The following is a 15,273-nucleotide window of genomic DNA, read 5'->3' as shown; positions in this document are numbered from 1 at the left end:
TACCCTTTAATTGTAATAAATACCATTAAATAATGTTTTTATCAGGTGAAACTTGTGTTCTATTTCTATCTTTCAGTTAATTTAAGTGTAATCATCATAAATGCAATGTGTTCTCTTGTATTTAAACATAAAATGTATCATTCTACTGTAACAGCTACGCCTATGTCCGCAAGCGTTTCTCTGAGAACCTAATTATGTGCCGACCGTATTTTGATATCTGACTAGTAAAAGCATTTGTTGCATAATTACTGAATTAAAAGCTGGCCTCCTTTGCATTATCACAGTAATTATGTCTCTGAATCAAATAAAGGAGGTGGAATTAAGAAAAAGTTAAGTCATACAACTCCTACATGCTTAAGAACCAGCAGCCCTGGTCATATGTTGGGTGGCCTCATTTCAACTGATCAATCAAACACTGTTATAAATGTTATTGTGTACATAATCTAATTAAACTACCTTAAATTAACCTACTCAATCATAACTGTAAAGATAGCAAGGCTGCCAAGCAAAATGAATATATCGTAAAATAAAGAGCTTTGTTTCACATATACAGACCATTGTGGGGAAAACAAGTTAGTTCCTGAATCTGCACTTCAAGATCTCAAGGTTGATAAGAAGTTTCACTATTACTTGCAAAGAAATCAATATTTTACTAACTGAACCATAGAAAGATTGAGCTCTGACAAAGAGAATTGTCACACAAAAATAAATGTTGCATGTTTTTGATAAAAATGAATCTTGTTTGGTGGTATATCAACAGTTCTATAGCCTGGTTCCCTGCTTTGGTGATTCCTTGTTTCACACAACAGTGTTCTACACCACTCTGGGAATCTGACTAATCAATAAAAACAAAAAGCAGTGATGTAATACACAAATGTCTGTGCGTACCCATGTTGGTTGTTGAAATCAGTTGAAAAAATGTTAATGATCTTTCAGATGATGGACATTTTGAAAATAAATGCAATTTATACAGAATAACCAACAACTTCATCAGAAAAAGTGCTTTATTGACCATTATTCTCGATGCGATAATAAAATGAGGATTTAGTCATTAGACAGCTCAGTTCCCACCCCTAATCCCACAATCCTGCCGATTTTTGGCTGTATGACTTTTTTGTAAGTCCCTTGGTAACTTAGGCCCCTGCTTATAGTGCGGTCTTTGTTTTTGGACCCAGGTCTGTGTGTGAGTTATTGAAGGAGAGGTGTATTTGTGAACAAAATGTTTGTGTGCAAATGAGATATCTGCATCCCCTTGAAACATAATTGCTGTGTTCTAGTAAACAGCATATTGTCAGTATGTATGGCAAATGTACATGTATTTGGTTTACCTCAATAGCTTAGTTCAGTTCCATACCATACAAGCTTGTGGGTTGATTTATATGACTATGACAAAACAAACTCATTTTACATTCCGGAATTAAGCATGTATTATAATTTTGCTGAAATTATGTACTTTAAAGAATTTTAGTAATGATCCAATGCATTGTCTGTTACTCGCTGAAAAATTTAACATTTGCAAAACTCCAACAGCTTGAAATCTCAACTTTTATTTTCCACAATTAATTTTTATTTACAAGTATGCAAGCATTAAATTCAAGATCTGAATCTTCCATGTTTACAAACATAATTTCACATGTAAATATTGTATTAAAAATAACTCATGCCCCTGATAACTTGCGAACCCGATTATAATGTGGGGTCAGTCATGGATACCACTTTGTTTTACTAGAAAGTACCAATAATTTGACCTACATTTGTTGAACATGAAGAAAAATGTGATCAAAATTGGTTAATGAAACCTTGATATATCGCTCGTTTTATCACTGAAAATGGTTGATGTTACCAGGAAATTTGAATCAACATTATGAAATTATAAACTTTTAATAAGAAGCCAACTATTTTGTTAAATTTTCTTTCCAAACTACATTCTTGGTACACCATAAATAACAGTATGCAACAAAATTTTGATTAATGAAAATGACATTATAATACCTACTTGAGGCAGCACTGTAATAAATAAATTCCAATTAAATAAGTTTTTATATCAAGTGAAATACATGTTTTAATTATATCTTTTAGTTCAGTTTAAGTGTAATGATCATAAATACAATGTTCCCTGTTGCATTCAAACATGAAATATGTTGATCTACCATAACAGCTATGACTGCAAGCATTTTTGCGAGAACTACAGTGACAACAATGTTTTGATACCTAATTTGCGTAAGTATTTGTTGCAATCAGATTGGTATTTTTTGTATTGTTGCACTAAATTAAAAGCTGACTTTGTGTTACCATGTTAATTAGTCTTTTGTATCAAATAAAGGGGCTGGAATAAGTGACAAGTTAGAAGGCATGCAACTCCTACCTGTGTAAGAGTTAGCAGCCCTGGTTGAGTGACAGGTTATTGAACACTGTTACAGTTTTTGTGTGTGAATGTAATATAATTAAACTACCTTAAATTGACAGATAGCAAGACAACCAAGTGAAATGAATACTTGATGACATAAAATTTTGTTTCACAGATACATTTTATTAATGAAAAGCTAGTTTCAAAGTTTGCAGTTAATTTGTAATTATTGAATTGGCACTCTGAGACTTTCTCATAGATAAGAAGTTTCACTATTATTTGCAATGAAATCTTTGCATCAATATTTTACTAATAGAACAATAAAAAAATTGACTTTCAACAATAATGGCTGTTTCATGAACTAAGTGTTCCATTTTTTTTTAAATAAAAGGAAACTTGTTTGATTGTGAATTTGAATCAATAAGGATTCTGGTTCCCTAATTAGTATGCTCCTTTTGTTGCATTCCACTATAGAAGAGAGCAAAGCATGAAGCATACAGATCAGGAAACGAGACTACTCAACAAAAACATAAAGCAGTGATGTAATACCCAATGTTTTCACATACATGTGAAGGTTGTTGAAACCAGTTGGAATAATGTTAACTATCTTTCAGTGGTTGGGCATCTTGAAAATAAAGGCAATTTTTACCTAAAAACAAAAACAGGGTTAGAAAAAGTGCTTTGTAGACAATTATTATCAACGTGATTTTAAAACAAGTATTCAGCCATTAAGCAGACTAATTCACACACCCCCACTGCAGTTTTCTCTATGTCCAGTGAGGGATGGCATAATTTCATATTGTTATGGCAGTCCCTCAATAACTAGTACCCTCACTTATGGTGTGGTTGATGTCGTTGGAACCCGTTGTGGGAGAGGTGTACTTTAATGAAGTGTCTCTTCAAACATTCATAGAAAATACATCCTTTTTAAAATATTAGTGACTTATCAAAAACAGCAGTCTCTGCAACTTTTCTTTATAATTTATATAATTTATTAGATGTATGGAGAAAGAATTTTTGGCAAACATTTTTTATATGTCTGACATTAGGTCAAATATCACTTACCTTAGTCATATAAATGAAAGAATATAAGATCATTTTAGAAAATGTTATCAATTATCATTTTGATCAAAAAAGCAGGTTAAACAGGTTTTTTTATTGTTGTGATGATCAGTGCTACACATTAGAGCTATAATGAATTGTTTTTTAGGTATACATTCAGCTTTCCCAAGTTAAATAAAAATGACCATTTCAGCTGTGGGTAAAGTATTAGGTAAATAATATGTTCTGTCAGATCAATCACAATATATTAATATAAAATGAAAACATTTACTGGATATAATATAGGTTGTGTGGCTTGGGTGGGTTTAGAACCAATAACCCAAGGGTTACAGATTCAGCCCATGTATGCTGTTTTGATGTGTCCTTGACAAAGGTACCTAATTTCTTTGGCAAGATATAGCCAATAATGCATTGAAAGTGCCATTAAAACCAATAAAAATGAAAAGCAAACACCAAACCATACACACTGAACTTTACTTTTTAAGTAACTGTACATATATGAAATGGAAAGGAAACAATGCAGTTTTAAAATGAGGGAACCATATTGGTATGAGATCACTGACTTGGCTGACCTCTGCTGAACAGCCAAGAGCAGTTGTCAAGAAATTTGGCTAAGTAAGACGTATTGTGCATAAATTTAATCCAATGCATTTGATTGGAAATGTTATGACAAAAACTAACAAGGTTTCTCTGTTTGTTGTGTTTTTGAATACATCATCATTTGCTCAATACTCAAAGGCCTCGATTCAAAACTGTCAAAGTTGGTTAAATTATGCTTAGCACTTTTTTAAAATCAAAGTTGTTTAAATTTTCTTGTAGTTTTATTAATAGCTGTACATCTGATAACAGGTCAGTATCATCTGGCAGCCATCAAAGAATATACTGAATAAAGGCTGTTTTTCTTCCCTTTCTCGAATTTTCCCATATAATGTACATTACAAGTATGAGGTGGTTTTATTTCATTTTTAAGTTTTTTGTTTACATGCTGACTGCAATAAAACTGCATGCTAAAAAGAGTTGGGAGCTGACCTTAAAATATTTCAACCTTTTCTTGTATTTTCTCACTGATTAGCCACTCCACAAATTACTCACCAAATTGAAAATGATGATGTAGTTGTGTTTTATCATTTTTCTGCCACAAAGCTGTATTTTATGATCTAATAATAAGAAAAGAGCACAAACTTGCTCATAGGAGCCAGCTATGAAAATTCACAATGTACAAATCAACTTAAAATGACTTAAACTTTAACTTCAAAATTAAAGTTGTTATTAGGTTTGCATTACATGTAAACAGAAAAAAACTTTAAAAGAAACATGTTGAATGCATAGCAATTTGCTCACATACAAAATCATAGAAACAATGTGATTTGAGAAGAAGAAGATTATTTAATGAGGGTAACTCAAGTGGAATATGGATGTATCTAGTCTCCCCTGAGGACCACAGCTACTTTCTAACAGTCTTACTAACAAAATGTATATTTTAATTTAGACTTTCAATTTCCTGAACTGAACATAATTCTTCATTCTCCATTAATCAGCCAGAAGGAAAATTCTAGATCATAACAAGTCATTAATAGCTGCAAGCAAATAGTCAGAACATTGTTGGTTACATTAAAAAAGTAGAGGGAATGGAAAGATTGTCTGCCCTCGATGAGAATAGCTCAGATCTTCTGATGTCATCCAAAATGGAAGCAATAAAAAGTCATGAAATGCTTTTTGAGCTGATTAATGGACAAATGTATAATACAACCTTCCAAAAATATTCAGTTGGAAACACTCAATAGTTTCTGTATGAACAGCAAATCTCTATCATGTACTTGCATACAACTACTGTTTTACCTAATTTGTCTTACTGCAGTTAAATACCATTTTAAATGCCAACAATCCGATGAAAATAGAAAACTGATCTGTCCGTGGACAGAATAGCTCAACTAATCCAAGTGACCCAATATGGACAAATATAACATGGACACTAAAGTGACTACTCTCTCTACCAACCATTAAAACCCTCAGAAGTTGCATACACGTTCTGAAATCTTTGTGACCATCTGTTCATCCACTTCAAGTAATTGAATTCACTAGTTTTGTAACCATCCTTGGGGCAGTTTGAGGAGTTGCAGTAACAACTGCTGGATACCAAGGGATTGTATACACACCATGGGTCACCAATACAGCTGAAGATACACCAATACAACTGAAGATCAATTAAAAGTCTTGAATACTGTACCTGATCTGGCGACAGAACTGCTGCTCAGTGTCAAAGGACTGAAGAGTTTCCAGTGCAATATTGTTGGGTGGAATTTCTGTTGCCTGCTGAATTTCCAACTTGACTGCAGCTGACAGTAGTTTGGAATGAGTTGTTATCTGGAGTAAGGATATGACATTTATTGTTGCAATTTTATAGGGTCAGTTAACTGTAGTACTTTAATACATTAACAAAAACAAGGTGTTTTTATTCATAAACAACAATCCCCTAACCAACATATTAGTAACTGATGATATACATACTTGTAAAGTTAACTTTTTTATTGTAATAATTAGCATATCATCAAATGAACTTTGTCAGAATACACAATATAATATATTGAGATTAAACTAATTTTAATATTATAATATAAACCTGTTAATTATTCAATTTCTGAATCTTTTCCTGGTGCCAGTCGTCAGCCCAAGGAGATTATTCCATCCTCCAATTAGAAACTGGAGGTCTAAATAAACAAAAGTCCCCTTAGGGGACCGATTCTCAAACGGCCAAAAAGAATTTCCAAAAATTCAAGACAATTCTGTTTTTCAATTGCTGAGTGTTGAAACCGTATCTAATATTTCTGAGCAATAAGATTTTCATATGTCACTGTAACAGCCATACTGGAACTGGATGTAAGATCAGCACCATTTTTATTTAGGACCAACTAGACATCATTACAAATCTTAATAGTAAAACCCTATGTTTGACTTGTTTTTGTGGACTTAATGCCATTTTTCAGCACAAGATAGACTATACATGATGGTCAGTGTATTTGGTGGAGGAAAATTCTCTGAAGACACTGGGAAGAACCAATGAGCCAAGTGAAACTACTGGCAAGCTTTTTCAAACACCCACTTTGGCAATGCCAAGACATGAACCCACAAAAACAGAGATTTGATATGAGTGATCTGTAAACAAGAATGCGTTAGATAACTTAGACATCCAAGGTCCCATAAACTGCATGTCAATATGATCATCCATTCAGAAGTAGTGATAAAAAGATTTTCCAGATGGTTGATATTGTGACCAAAGAGGATGTCAGATCAGCACCAGATTCATTTAGGACCAACTAAACATCATATGAAGTCCTTTGGTGAAACCCTATGTCGATATTACCATTCATCTAGGACAAGTAGCAATAACAGAATTTTCAAAATGGCCACCATGGAGACCATATCAGTATGATTGACACACCAACTAGATGTCATAAAATTTCTTCTGGTATAAACTCTATGTCAAAAAGCCTTTCTGTTCAGGAGATGTAGCAATACTAAGAGTTTAAAGATGGCTGACATGGTGGCCATATTGGATATCAGCTCAGCACCATTATGTTTAGGATCAACTAATCATAAGAACTCTTCTGGTAAAAACCCCATGCTGATATGAATTTTCATTCAGTAGAAACAGCAGTAAGAAGCTTTTCAAAATGGTTGGCATGCCAACCATACTGGACATCAGATCGACATCATTTCATTCTGGACCAACAAGACACCATAACAAGTGTTTCAGTGAAAGCTGTTCTTGATATGACAATCCTTTCTGAAGTAGCAATAAAAAGATTTTCAAGTGGCAGCCATATTATATATCAGATTGACATTTTCATTTAGACATCAGAAAATGTCATTTTGTTAAAAAAACAGGTCAATATGACTATCCATTAAGGTGAAATAGTGATGACAAGATTTTCAACACAGCTGCTATGCTGTCCATATCTGATGTTATTACCAACTAGACAGTATAAAGTCTTTTGTTCAAAGTTCCATTTTGATATGACCTTTCATTCATGAGGAGTAGCAATTACAAAATCTTCAAGATAGCCACTGTGATGGCCATACTAGATGTCAGAGCAGCACCATTTTCATTTGGTACCAAATAAACCATGGAATAAATGTGTGTAAAGATTTATGGCAATTCTCCATGTAGTTTAGGAGGAGTAGCAATAACAACAGATGAATGACTCACAATCATTAGTCTAATGCTAATATAATATGATCCTAGTCTGATACCTCAATGCCACTTCTGACAATTGCAATATTTTTGACTAAGATAGAACTGAATGACAGAGTTGGAAGGGGAGAGCAAAATGTGCAATAATAACAGGTGGATATGTTACAAATTAAAATTGGTTTTAAACCTTTTATTATTTGAAATTTGCCAGCCCAGCAGGATGCTGAATGCTGAAGATAAGGTGTCATGTGAAGTTATCATTGCCATCAGAAGGATGTTCTACTGCACACTGGACGATGACTTGATAACTTACTGGGCCGATACAATCGGTCCCAAAGCACAAAAAACCTCCCTCTTGTGCACCAGTAATTAATGATAATAAATTGCAAGGAAGTGGAGTAAGATCACCAAAAGACATCATCCAAAGAGGAATAATTCCAATCTGAATAAAATCAAAATATACTTATCATATAAAGTAGATACAAGAGATACAAATAAAGCTTCATGTTCTGGTGACCTTTGGAATTCCTGATCAGCTTACATTTTGAAACATATCATGTAAAGCAGTGCATTTTGTGTTAGGGACAGTTATAACTAGAATCAACAGGTGATTTTACCAGTGGTAGGACAAGAATGCATTTTTGAAGGCTCTTTCCCACATGTGCCATTTTATAGTTTGAAAATCTATTACTTCGGTTTTTAAACTGGAAAAAAGAAAAGAATGGAAGGCATGTTTATGCATACTATTCATACTTTATGGAAACCAGCCTACTGGGGACGATATGTAAAACCATAATGATTGGTGGAATGATGCACAACTGAAAAATTGGATTAAAAATGAAGCACATGACTTTGTGCATAACAGGCTGTTAACTGACTACCTAATTTTGTGATCTAAAGAGTTTAAGGTAAAATTCAGAATGGTTTCTTAGGTGACATAAATAAATAAATAAATAAAAATTGGTCAACCATTGGTGGAGGTGAAATAAATTGGAGACTGAACTGAAAAGTTCAGCAGAAACATTTATGCATTTTGATTTTTGTTTAGTTTAATTGTTATGGTATTGTTCATAATGTTTTAGAGGTATATTTAAATGCAATTCATATGTATTTTGGTTCAACTAGAGTCAAAATGATGAAACATATAATTTCTGCCAATACTCAAAGCTACTAGTATGAGGCTCATCTTAAATCCAGTCTTGAAACTTCCTCCTCATGATGAACTTAGATTGGAGGAATGTTGGAGTGCAGTCAGCAGCATTAAAATCCAGCTGCAGGAAAACTGAAGTTTGAACTTTATTGCAGGCAGAATGTGCTTGCATTGTTATTGCAAACATTCTTATCCTGATACAGAGAGGACATTCTCCATTCTTTGCAAAATATGAAATGATTCAAGGAGAGAGGGGTAAGTACTGCAGTTATCAAGGAAGAATAGGATCAACAGATTTCCTACTGCATCAATTATAGAAAATTCTCCACCTGACATCTTAAACGTTGAAAGTCAATTTAGTTTTAGCCTGAGAAGTACAGTTGGCAACCTTGCATGAAAACTGGTCCTGGTGGATAGATTAAAATATATGAGCCAGGTGTGAAGATGGCCAGGATGTTTCTTTTGCCCAAAATGTGGCTTACTCTTAGTGTGATCTCCTCAAAAGATGTCCAGCTTGGAAGATTTCAGATATCCAGTCAACGAAAAGAATATGAATGCTTCCTTCACATCTGAAGCATGCTACAACTGAGATAATATCTGGTGTGAATATGATGCACCAATGTCTTATCTGGTTGATGCGCCCTTGATATGGTACCAAAAAAAACCACCAACCAATATTTCTATATTGTTGATGTGAAGGGAGGCTTCTTCCCAAAAAAACAGACCCTGCTGGACTACTTCCATGAGATCCACTAAGCCCACCAGCCTGAATCTGAGGTGGGGATGTAAATGGAGTGCTAACGCCTTGGTGTAAAAGGAAGGAGTGAGGTCATAAAGAACCCAGAACTCCATTCAGGGGTCTGTCCTGATTTTTACACCAACTCCATTGGTGATGAAACTTGGATCCTATGGAAATCTGAGTTGACAGGGGTCCTTATGAGGTCTCCAGCTTGTTAGAAAGCAAGAACTGGAGGAACTGCATATTAAGCCTTCCTTATAAGCAGAACCAACTCTGCTGCCATGTTCACTGTCCCAAGAGAGGCAGAGATGACGAAACAATGAAGTTTTTTCTTCTAGTCTTCCCAATAAGCAAGTATTTGTCAGTTTGGAGGAAAATGGACTGTTCCTTGACAGGTGAGAAAACTGATCCCCAAATAAATGAAGCTGAGAAATGATTAGATCTGATTTCTCCTGATCGTGGATTAGGTCAAGTCAAGTCACAATCTCCCAACACAGAAACAGATCCCTCAGAGGGCATGTCTGAGGACACTACATATCAGCCTTTCATCAATGTACTGGAGGATGGAAATCCTCATCTTTGCTAGCCAAGGTTCTGATAACCCTATCTACACCTTGGTGGATTATGTAGGCATATCGTTCAAATCTGAACAACTTAATTTTGATCAGATGCAGTGGCTTCCCACTGCATCCAAAGAAATTCACAGACCTGAAGCACAGAAATATCTGCTCAATATGCCAAGCTGTAGATAGGGTTATTGGAACCTTGGCTAGCTAAGATGGAAATCCCTAAAGGCCTTATTTGAACTGCTGTTACATTCATCATCCTTGTTAAGATTCAGGGAGCAGAAGGTAATACTAAAGGAAGAGTCTGAAATTGAAAAGTCTCCTGTCCCAGACAAAACTGCAGGAATTTACTGTGGGCTGGTAAGATGGGAATATGTAAATAAGCAGCCTGGAGATCAATGGAGACCACCCAGTTGTTCTGCCTGAGAGCATTCCTGATTGAGGTGGTTGTCTCCATTTGAGCTGGTCTTCACAAGGGAATTTGTTATTATTTATTGATGAGTAAAAACTTTCCCTTTTTCTTTGAAATGAAGACAAGCTGGGAATAAACCCCTAAACTTTGTATGTTCTTGAACCTCTCTGCTATGCTCTTCCTTGGACAGGTGTATACCTCACCATGTAGAGATACCCATTGGGAATGGTGGAACAAAATGGAGGTCCTTGAAAAAAGTAGATGGTCCCAGAAGTGTTACTGGAAAGAACTCAAATATCATTTAAAAGTGCCACAGACACTGACAGTGCATGTCTTGATGTATTGACAATGGCTTCAAACAATCTCTGCAATGAACCTTCGGACAATAATTACTTCTTCAACAGATAGAATGAGGAAGTCAAAAGAACAGTTTGCATGTGAGGTTATAGTAACTAGTGTCTATGCTTCCAAAACCTTACAAGCTTTGACAGGGAGATGGCTCTAGGTCCCTGCAGAAATCCTGACTTTATATGCACTGGAGTTAAATGTGGGAGGCTTAAGGGTCCAACCATGTTAATAGATCATGATGTTGCTGGAGACGCAGCAAAATCATCTATGGTGGCATGATCATAAAAGGAAACATAACTGACTCACAACTGAGTGGTAGGTGTACCCATACTCCATGGAGGGTTGAATGGGAATATCAAGGGAGGGGTATCAACCCCATTTCTTCCCATGGAACAGTCCTTAGAACTGGAAGCCCGTTCCACATAAAGGTTGAATGGACGCATAGAGAAAGAAGGAGTTATCAAACCAGTCCCTTTCTCTCAACCTGTGGACAAACTTGGTACCCAGTATGAAGACTAGTGTAGACTGATGCCCAGCTCCAGGTGTATATCACTTGGTGCTCAATACCCAGCACCAGCACGGTGTTCTGTGATCAGTAAACTGAGTCAGAAAATGGAAGATTGGAACCATACACCATACCCTGCAATCAGTGGCTAGTACCACATACCTAGTGCCCAGTGCTTGTGGTCCAGTGATCGACACTCAGTGAATATCACTTGGTACATTGCCTAGTGAATGGCATTCTGTGCACAATTAGACAGACCTCCTATGACTGTCACTAGACACATTTCCTGGTAATCTGGTGCTCAGTTACCAGGCAGTGACTAGTCAGATGATATAGACATTATATTGGAGAATCTCTGTTCATAGCTTTGACTCTGATGAATGAGATCTCTTATACTTAATCTGAGGTCTACTAGGGTGATAATAGTATTTGTGTCAAGAAGGGGGAACTCACTATTCCAGGTGTCAACTTATTGCACAGAAAGTGCTGAAAATCCTTCCCTCTTGGGAGCTTGACACATTCCTAGCCAGTGTCTGAGATGCTTGTTGGTGAAACTGGGCAACCTCCTAACTGGAAGCAGGTGTCTTCCTTACATTATGAGGTGTAGCAGACCCCTCCTGGGAACAGGAGTACTCCTGAGATGAAGAAGCAGCAGGACCCTTCTAAGCCCAAAAGGCATGGTAACTCTACACTTTGATAGGCCAAGGACAACAATTTGGCAACCATCCCTTTTTCTGCCTACATTTACCAACCCCAAGAAAGCAGGAATTATTTACCCATGCAGACACTGGTTGCTGTAAGAATGATGAAACTCAAAAAGCACTGTTTTGCAAGTAATGTATTTAAAATCTTCAACTTAAAAAAAAAATGGACATAAATAATGAAATTAAAAACAAGGATTTGGATAAATTAACAAATACAGCATTAAAAAAGTCCAAGGAATAGAAGGATTTTTGAAAGTAGACTGAAAAATCAGACTGGCATAATGCTGCTTTTTAATTTAGACCTCAATTTACTAATTGGTGGATGGGTTAAGCTCCTTTGACTGGGATCTAACAGCAAGAAAAGATATACTAATACAATAATAGCAGATAATGTATTTCTGCCATTAAAGGAAACGTTTAAACTGTAACAATGCAATTATTGCTGAGATGTTGAATACTAGAATTACTATATCGAGTCGACCGAATATCATATGAAGATATGAAATTCCAGTATCCCAAAATCACATATTTCAAATTCAGAAAGGGTGTTTGAAAGCCACAAAGATGCAACTGAGAATTCACAATGGACATAAATAGAAAATTAAAAAATTTGAAAATATGCATAAACAGAATTATGGTGACTCTGCTACATAAAAGTGAAAGTTCATCTATTCTTGCACAGTTTCTACTTTTATAAAATCGGCTGTACTCAAACATTTGAACTTCATGTGTTTATTCAGTACAAAACTTTTCAGATTAAGAAATGTACATTTGGTAAATGTGTGGTATATGATTTATATATTAAGTGATATAAATTTGTTTAAGAATAATGAAAACACAGTTTAATCTATGCAAACATTTGCCTGAGCACTCAGGAATGACTCTGAATGTTTGTACTTTTCCCCCAATGCATGAGCAAATGTTTACAAACAACAAACTCTGTATTATTCAATAATATGCTTTTTATTACCTGTGCAAACAGCTCTTCTGTTTTCTCTATCGTAAGCTTGAAATGCAAATACTGGGCCAAGTTTTCATGACACTGTTCTCTCATGTATATCTGTGAAAACAGCTCTTGTTGTTTTTCTGGCAGATGACTTTTTTCTAGTCGAATCACAGCATCTGGGGTGGCACACCATAGCAAAAGCTTCTTGGCTTCATCTAAAATCTACATGAAGACAAAGTCTAGTAAATATTATAGGATAAGATAAAAGCCTATAAAGTGGTTTGACAAAAAAGTGATACTTTCATGGTCATTTTTTGCATGCTAGTATGCCATCCATACTAGAGTAATTGCTTGAGTATAATAAATCATTATCATGGTCAAGCACTCTGACAATAAACTGAAAGAACACGGAGAACATTTATTTATTTGAGGTACTCTACCTTATAATACTGCAACTCTCCTCTTAACTGAGATGAATGTTCAATTATTTGTGTAATCATCACCAAAATAGATCATAGCATACAAATTTAACCAGAAATTAACGCTTTAATACATTTTGATTTATCAATTTTGTTCCGTTTAATGGTTTTAATTTGCAATAATGCTAATTATTGGTAATTATTTGGTGAATAAAAAAATAATGTAAACTCTTCCTACATAGTGCTGATACATGGAGATCAACATATTAAATTGTCCAACATTTTTTTATAACCAATGTCTGCCAAGATTTTAAATTTTACAAAGGAAATGCAAAATTCAGGAATATGGATACATTTGAAACAAGTCACTCACACTAATGAAATATTGGACTAAAAAAATCAAAGTACAAGTATCAGATAGAATATAAGTGAACTTTCTATAAGCTATCAGTGACCTATTATTGTCAGTGTTAGCCTCTGTAAAAACAGAATCATATCATACATGTTCACAATGTTCAAGGTCAATAGTTCCTCAAAGTTTTGTAACCTTAGAACACAAACTTATGTCTCATTGGCAAGATGTCATTTTGCTAAACAAGAAGTCTCAGAGTGACAACCTTGTTGCAAGTCTGACTCAGCTAGTGCCCCTTATATGTAAGTACTTGCTTTTACCATTTCAAACCCTCATCAGATACCTTATTTTATTACTAGCATAATAGATGTGCATTGAAGCTGAGCATTAAACAGATCCTCTGAGTGGCCATGTTGGAAGTCACATCTGCACATTTTCATCTAGGACCAATGAAATATTGCAAAATGTATTTTAGTCAGAAAATACAGTCATCCGTTTTAAATCCCATTACATATCACAAAAAATGTTAGAGATTTTCAAGATGGCCTCTATGCCAACCACTTTGGGTTTGGTCTTGCTGTCATAAAACATACCAACCTTAAGTAAAACTCAGTTAAAATGCTTTGCACAAGTGAACTTTATTTATTATAGGAATTTCAAGCTCCATTTTTAAATACACTACCTTCAGAAAGATTAGAAATAATATTTTCATTATGGACATGTTTGACATCAAGTCTGCATTTCAAGACTGCCGCTGTACTGTCCATTTAGGGGGTCAAATCCATACCATTTAATTAAGACTAACTACAAGTCCTAAGAAGTGTTTCAGTAAGGCCCCATGTTGATATGACCATTTGTTAAGGAGGAATGGTGGTCACAACAATGGCCACCATGGGCCATACTGCAGGTCTAAGGGGCAACATTTTCATTTTGGACCTTTTCATTTTGGACCAACTAAACATTAAGATAAAACTGTTTCATGCCTTGCCTTTTGAAAACATAACTAACAACTGTTAACTGATTACAGAGGCCAGATAGACCACGCATGCAGGATCATCATATCATGTTTTAAATGAATTTTTTTGGCCACAATTTTGATTCAGTAATTTTAAACAGCTACTGAAATCTCCTTTGTCACAAAACAAACCAACAAAAACAAATGAAACTATGCTTGTTACACTGAATTATTGACTGAGTGATGTAAACTACTGGTACACTCATGGCCAAGAGTGAAATCTTTGGCATCGAATCATAAAAGACAGTTATAATAAACAGGCCATTGTGGTTTACAGCCCGAAAACCTGCAATAAAATATACTGTAAAAGATTTTTAACCTGGAATAGCTATGAATAGGACAGGTTAAATCATTTTTGGTAATACTTCATTTGTAAGCAACAATAATCTACGCATTTTCATATTAGCTAAAATTCAAAAAATCTCCAAAAATGTATGATGCTGATTCATTTCAGCAACAAACATCTGGTGACTGAAAACTTGGAAGCTTTAGAGATACTGCCAGCTATGAGTGCAA

The 15,273-nt window shown here is 35.0% G+C and overlaps 1 protein-coding gene across 1 annotated transcript in view; it reads right to left on the bottom strand.

Moving 5' to 3' along the window:
- LOC149786029 (E3 ubiquitin-protein ligase rnf213-alpha-like) overlaps window positions 1-15,273 on the bottom strand; it is a 598,535-nt gene that overhangs the window by 191,960 nt on the left and 391,302 nt on the right. The window contains exons 56-57 of the mRNA XM_089976317.1: window positions 12,996-13,193; window positions 5,637-5,773 (exon numbers count right to left, since the gene is read on the bottom strand). Coding sequence (XP_089832443.1) covers window positions 5,637-5,773; window positions 12,996-13,193 — 335 coding nt within the window. The remainder of the gene's footprint in view (window positions 1-5,636; window positions 5,774-12,995; window positions 13,194-15,273) is intronic.

This window comes from Sinohyriopsis cumingii, chromosome 12 (assembly GCF_028554795.1).
Source record: "Sinohyriopsis cumingii isolate HCF-2022 chromosome 12, ASM2855479v2, whole genome shotgun sequence".
NCBI lineage: Eukaryota > Metazoa > Mollusca > Bivalvia > Unionida > Unionidae > Sinohyriopsis > Sinohyriopsis cumingii.
Note: the sequence above shows the minus strand (reverse complement) of the source record. Positions and strands in the feature narration are given on the sequence as shown.